This window comes from Colias philodice, chromosome 11 (assembly GCF_061535455.1).
Source record: "Colias philodice isolate Cphi_HAF_F1 chromosome 11, ilColPhil1 Martin Lab GWU primary, whole genome shotgun sequence".
Taxonomy (NCBI): Eukaryota; Metazoa; Arthropoda; class Insecta; order Lepidoptera; family Pieridae; genus Colias; species Colias philodice.
The window spans coordinates 11,988,459-11,995,950 of NC_143096.1; the positions used below are offsets into that span (position 1 = coordinate 11,988,459).

The window sequence follows — 7,492 nt, forward strand, 5'->3', positions numbered from 1 at the left end:
ACATTATAACCAACTAGAATTGGGCAAAATATAATAATTACGTAACTAACTGGTAACTACATTAAACAACGTAATTTACTAAGGTCAATGTCTTATTGTTAAGACAAAATTCTCATAATAACACACACATCAATAATATTGCCTATTTGTTTTTTTGAACCCCATAATTAAGTTTTTTTTTGTCTCTGTCTATGTCTGTAATTGAAGGTTTAATATCTTAATTTAGCCCTTTTAACATATAAGTTATTATTAGAAGTAGAATAAACCAGTTGAAATAGATCTTGCCTTTATACATGTTTGCGTAGATATCAGAGCTCAAGCCTAATGTACAAAAATTCAATCTTTATTTAGACACACAAAAACATTTTTTTGCGCATAAATTTTCGTAAATCTTCAGATTATAGATGATTTTAACAAAAAATTGAAGGCCTTTTCGCATCCTTATCGATTTTAATGCTATTTTTTAGGGTTCCGAATCTCAAAAGGGAAAAATATATAAATAGGACCACTTTGTTGTCCGTCTGTCTTGTTGTCTGTTACGACCATTTTTCTCAAGAACACTTGGAGATATCAAACTGAAATTTATATTGAATACTAAAATCTACGTTCCCTTGAAGCTGTGACAAAATCAAATTTATTCAAAAAGGAATAATATACTTTATAATTGAATGAGATTGGCGTTCATTATCGATGAGATTAAAAACTTAAAAATAATAAAAAAATAACAAATATTTTTTTTTGACAAATTTGCTTTGATAAATCAGTAGGCGTATATATTTCATCCACCGAGCTATCACTTTATTTTCTGTATCTTTACTATAATCGTTTATATAAAGATAATTAAAAAAACAATGAATTCAAAAGATTTGGATTTTATATGAATTAATCTATTCAAAATAAATACAAATAAATAAATATAAATTAATAAATAAATATTAATATTAATATTAATTAATATTAATAAATACATTTAAATTATCCCAAACTTATTGTAACGGTTATACTGCGTGTAATAATTTTAATGAAGTAAAGCGAACTATGAAAAATTAAGAAAAATAAATATGTAACATTAAATAATAGTTTTGTTTTAATATAGGCCTAAAAATATGTAAAACTATTACGCAACAAATCTGTTAGATTTAAAATCATAAAAACAACATCTTTTAATCCTTATAAAAAACCTCTAAATCATTAATAATATGTACTACATGAGATCAAAATTTAAAAAATTCGATTGTTTAGAAACAATGGCTATTAAAAAATTAGTTTTCTTACGCATAAAATCGTAATAAATCACCGGAGTTTATTTGCGCAAAAAAACACCATTAGCCACAAGTTTCTTTAGCATTATGTGGTTGTAATAAAGTCCATCCTAGTCCTTTCTAAGTTCCGTATAAATTTCATTCCCGGCTTAGACAAGACAGGTTGCAACTTCGTCTAGGCAGGGGTTGACAACCTGTGCATTTATATTACACATTTCTAAGAAAATTTTTCTATTCTAAAAACCTTGATAAGCTTAAATTTTATATAATAATGGAAAGACAAATTCTCTAGGTCTATAGTCCTATATGGTCATCTAATAATTCTAAAAGATCTAACTAATATTATATGAATGTTCAAAATGCCAAATTTCTTGTGCATGTGGTTCTGTAAAAATGAAATAGAATTAGAAAGGTCAACATAAAAATGTCCAGAGAAAAATGTTCACAGGTGAACACTGTCACACCTGTAAACTATTATTTATAATTTCTATGTTAGCCAGTTAGCATTACTCTTGACCGATATGACTGAAGTTTGTTATGAAGAAAGTTATTTAAGTTGTCTCTATATATTTTGACCGCCTCCTTGGTACAGTGGTTGACGCGTGAGCGTAGAACCGAGTGGTCCTGGGTTCGCTTCCCGGTGGAGACGAAGAAAAAAAATGTCTCGGTCTGGCAGGACACAGAAGGCTGATCACCTACTTTTCCCTAAAAAAAATCAATCAAGGAAACAGATGTATAATGCATCTGCCCCTTACCCCACTAGGGGACATGGGACTTCACTTTCTATATATTTTCTTCTTTCCTAAATCGTACAATACAATGCTGTTTCTGCTATCACAACATCTCTATGTTAACGAAACTATTCTTTGTATTACTCTTATATTCGACGAAAGTTTAGGTTTTCGCGTATGACAATATTTCGTGAGCATTAATAGACAATGTAGCTAAAAAAATAGTAGGTACTAAGCTGGAGAACTGTCCAAACTTTTTCCAATATATTTTCCTAAGAAAATCTTTATTCTGCATTATCAACATGGTATTGAACACACCTGTCTCAGTTCACATAGGTTCAATCAACCCTTCGCTTCCAGATCAGTCAGTATTGTATATACGCTCCAACGAATCGTACACAGGCAAGGTATGTATTAATATTTTTTTTTATTAAAGCATTAGGTGTAAAATTCCTCATCTTGGATTGTTATCTGTATGAATAATACGAAGGTGTCAAATTTGTGCAAATAGGTCCCGGCCCTTTTTCGTGAAAGACTATCGTATTCAATTAATTTATGTTCTTTTTATCTATATAATAATTGTACTGAGATACTTGTTACTGCAATAATAGTACAAACTACAAACGTGTGTTTGTATTTTTAAAATAATAGTTAAAAAGAGTATAAGTAGTAGTATAGAGTATATATAAGTGTTAAAAATAATGTTATGACTTAAATCGAATCTAGTGAATATTTACATACTTACGCTTTTATTTTTATAGAATTTGTTTTCAAAAAATAAACAATAGAAATAAGAACACCATGCCCTTTTTTATTATCGCTTTTTACTTAATTTCATTTTTTTTCCAGATGCAGTGCTACATCTGCGTAACGTATTTGCTGATAATATGTAACGCTTATCCACCAAAAGTTCGAGAAATTTCCGCGGCACCCCAGCGACGGTCGCTGTTCCATGATGTAATAGAATCACTACGCATTAGAGCCCAATTACCTGACGATTTTAGTTCAGACGAGGAAAATAACTTAGGCCCGAGTGACGAAAGATATGGCTTCGAAAATGAACCATTGCATCAACCAAACGACGTTGATTTCTTACCCAGAAGAAACGATAGACTAGAAATGCCGACGCTGAAATATCGGTACCCGAAAAACCTTAAATTAAATAAAACACAAGAAGAGGCTCCCAAAGAAGAAATAGTGTTATACATCAATGCACCATCTGAAGATAACGATGAGACAACAACCACAAAACCAAATAAAATCAAGCGACCGAAACCAGTAAATAAAATTAAAACAAAAACTAACGAAGACGATGATAATACAACAACTGAACAAAAGCCTTTCACGAACACTATGTCAGGTCAGAGCCACATCGGAAATCGGGAATCGCAAACGGTCGTTAAGCCGACTGTGATTGTAAACTTTCGAGGTTCAGTAAGTCATAGAGAGAGTGACATACGATTGGAGAGACAAAAATACAACGACACTAAATCTATTCCACAGAATATTTTTAACATAAACCAAGAAATCAAATTGGAAAGACCTGATCAAAACGTAGGTAGTTCAGGGGTAACAGGAGTGCCTAATAAAGTAAAACAGGATATAAAAATAAAAGCTGAAGGAAAGGCCAGAGTTGAAGAAGACATGATGATGTGTGAAACAGCGTCTTGGAAAGAGGATAAAAGCAGAAGCAACCGACAAACCGATGTACTCGAAATTTTGCTCTCCATTTGATTCTAGGATCCAAATCATAAAGGTTTTACTGTTCTAATTAATAGTCGTTAAAGCGGTGTTTACACGGGTGACTAAAGCCGCACGATTTCCGCCGCACGGCAAAAATCGACCGTCTAAATGGCAATTCGGCTAGGCCGCAAGTGACTAAAATCGCAAGCCCCAAAGTAGACTAGCATCCCACTTTTGCCGCGCGCGACCGGCCGCATGCGGCTGGTGACTAAAATCGACCGTGAAAATGCTCATTCGCAGGCGACCGCTTGGTCGGACTGGTTGTCTCCGTTCGCTCGCTGATCGACATTTTGATGCCAAATGAACTACCCGCGATTTTCATCGACTCGTGTACCTAAATCGGGTAGCGATTCGGCTAGGACAGGCAATGCGACTGGTGACTTGCCGCACGGCTAAAATCGACCCGTGTAAACACCCCATAAGGTTTAGTTTTATTTAATTTTAGTTATTTTTAGTCTATAGAATATTCACTTGATACTCATTATTATATAAAAATTAATAAATGTTATTGCTAACTGAACTTTTATTTAATACTCGTCATACTGACAATATCTCGGTTCTGTACTTAGACACCAAAAAAAATTTCATAACGATAGATTTAGAGATATTACCATCTAAGATTAATAATATATTAACGGTCACGTTAAATAACTGTTTGCAATGTATTTGCGCTTGCCACCATTAATAATTGTTAAGTTAATAATTGTTACTAACAAAATGAGTCCTGGTTACTTGAATAAATGAATGAATTATTATAATATTGATACAAAATTGTAGAAGTAAATTAGCAGTAACTAGCTTATTTTTTTTTTGCCAAATCTATCGTAAATAATTAAATTAACATTTAATTACACTGTAAAGGCAATTCGAAAATTAACTTTTTTTATAAAACCTATAGTTAAGTACCAAAAATCATCACAAGAAACACCACCAAATAAATATTATTGAGAAGCTAAATGACTAATTCAATAAATAATAAAGATGCAAATTAGGACTATTATATACATAAAAGATCGAACTTTTAGTCGATACAACCGTAACGGCTTTCCTTTTTAGAATAAAACATCCGTTAGAGTCCTTATATGATATTATTTCTATTTGGATTTTCGCACATCTTAAGATTTTAATTATATTTAAACTAGCAACTTTTGGATCAATTTGTGTTCATTTTTTAAATTTGTTGCTTATATTTAAAGCTCTACAAAGCCTACGCCACTAAGCCAAATTCTATTTTTTATTCTATTGCATGCAATGAAAAAAAAATATTTGCATACCTAGATGATTAACAATAATACATTCTAATGTTGCCTGTAAAAACTTATTATACAAAATTACATGGTTAAATATTGCCAAGATAAATATACTAGGGGAAAGAAATAATATCTATAGAGTTATTTAAATCTCAATACCTTGTTTTCATTGATATTAAGGATATACTTAAACCATAGAAAATATATTATCATAACACCGCGGCATGAATGTAACCTAATATATTGACACACGGTGACACGTATCACAAACAATTAAATTAATGTAATAAGCTTAAAAATCATAAAAAATAATGTTCTAAATTAAAATCACAACAGAATTTAACAATTATTTGATATTTTAAAGTATGTATTTTAACCGACTTCAAAAAAAAGGAGGAAGTTCTCAATTCGGCCGTTATATTTTTTTTAAGTATCTACACCGATTTTGAACCGATTTACGTGATTATTATTTTATATGATGCGGAAAAGTTTATTTATTATTTTTACAGATACTATTATCTACACAGGATCCCTAAACATGAACACTCTACTTCTATACTCACTAAGTTACCCAGATTTATGTATTTAATCGTAAATACATAAATTAAATTTGTTACAATTTGTAACACAGTACTTACTTATAGTTCATTAGGCATCCTTATCACATAGCAGTGATCTCTTCCAGACAACACGGGCAAAAGGTCAGCTTAATAAAATTAAATTTGTGGGTCGAGAAAGACAAATTGGTGTAGGTAAATTATTTCCTTTTTAATTTTTTCATATCCCAAACTCTATAAATATAAATTTATAAGGAATATAAAAAGTTCGATCTCAAGGCGAGACTCGAACCCGCATCCCGTCACGCCATTCCGGGGCGGACGCCATCCGTTTGAATGCCATAAAACCAAAAATATTATCAAATATCTCAAACTCTATAAAATATGCAATTCCTATCACATAGTAAATAGTTTAGAAGTTCACTTCGTGTAACAGTACTTTACGTTAATCAAGTGACGTTTTTCACATAAAAAAAACGCCATAAAGCAAACCATGAGTCATTTGTATCAAACAGCCGTTAGTTCGTCAATATTCACAGAACCCGTTGTTAAATACCTTGCTCCAGTTTCAACTAGTAAATTGTATGAGAATCACATAAATAAAATCAAATAAATGTTCATCAAAATCAGCTAGAAATGTTAAGTAATAAAAATACTAATTTATGTTCATCCGATCTTGGGTTACTAAGATTCAATGCCCTCTCTTATATCCTTGCTAAGAAAAAATCCAATATTTTAATCGATATGTTAGTCATCGATTTATAAACTTCGAAACATGTGATCTTTTCAATTGTATACAAACTTTAAGTACCTTAAGGTATACACTGTACAATGTACATGTCTGAACGGTATGTATACATACACCTTTATAAAATATCTTATTTTAGTATTGGTTAATTTTTTGTGTGAACACATCCCACAGTCAATAAGTCAAAAGGCAGCCACTAATTTGCTCACCTCTTTACGGCATGTAGTGTATTTTCTTATCGTTTACAAATGTGCCTTATTAAAGGTACTTTAAGCAATAGAAATAGAGGTAAATTGGTTGGGAAAGGACGGTCCCCAAATTCTGTGGGTCATTTTGTAACAAATTATTTTCTTCTTGCTTCTCCGGTTCTTCGTTAGTAAACGTTAGTAGCAAAAGTTCGTTGGAGCTTTTCCAAAATGTCTTTATCGATCACGTAACTAACTGCTAAAGTACTGCTTATTAAATAAATTAATCTGAGAATTTGACTTGACAGAATTACGCAGACATTTTTCTACGATTATCCACATCGCCAGTCTACATCTACATCATGAGTAAACAGGCATGTAGAAGAATCAATAATTCGACGAAATGTGACATCTACCAAACCGCACTTGGCCAGCGACCAGCGTGGTTTTTTTTTTATGTCAGAGCAAGCAAAGGGGCAGGTGGGCCACCTGATGGTAAGTGGTCACCACCGCCCATAAACACTTGCAACACTTCTAGTGTTGCAGGTGCTTTGCCGGCCTTTTATGGACAAATAAGCTCTTTTCTTGAAGCTCGTGGTGGATTATGGCCTGAACCCTCATAGAAGACCCGTGTACCTGTGGGAACATACATCGGCTGATGATGATAATAAGTGATAATAATATAGTGGACACTATTGAAAATTTTTCTTGTTCACTAGGACAATGAATTAGATTGTTCACACAGTGTTCACCGGGCTAATGCTTGTAAAACATGCAATGACCTACAGAACTATACACAGTACACACGGTTGAAGATAATTATGGCATTTATTACTACAAAAGAGGCTTAAGTTCAAATTTGGGTGACACTGCGTCATTGTAAACATTTATATTTTTTACTAATGCATTGTGCAGAAATATAATACTTTACATTGTTAAAAACATTCATTAACCTTAAAAATAAATATTTAAAATTTAAACTTTTATTGCCATCGATTCCCATTTTTTAATTTTAT

The 7,492-nt window shown here is 32.0% G+C and overlaps 1 protein-coding gene across 1 annotated transcript; it reads left to right on the forward strand.

Annotated features, from left to right (window-relative positions):
* Nucleotides 1-2,281: 2,281 nt before the first annotated feature.
* On the forward strand, nucleotides 2,282-3,776 carry LOC149484905 (uncharacterized). The gene is made up of 2 exons (XM_089701147.1): nucleotides 2,282-2,400; nucleotides 2,843-3,776. Exons 1-2 carry the CDS (start codon nucleotides 2,296-2,298, stop codon nucleotides 3,725-3,727), a joined length of 990 nt encoding a protein of 329 aa, XP_089557273.1. The 5' UTR covers nucleotides 2,282-2,295; the 3' UTR covers nucleotides 3,728-3,776.
* The last annotated feature ends 3,716 nt before the right edge of the window (nucleotides 3,777-7,492 follow it).

Coding starts and splice junctions, on each gene's coding strand:
- LOC149484905 (XM_089701147.1), top strand. CDS start 2,296: ATGGTATTGAACACACCTGTCTCAGTTCACATAGGTTCAATCAACCCT. Junction 2,401..2,842: donor ACGAATCGTACACAGGCAAG/GTATGTATTAAT, acceptor TTTTTTTTCCAG/ATGCAGTGCTACATCTGCGT.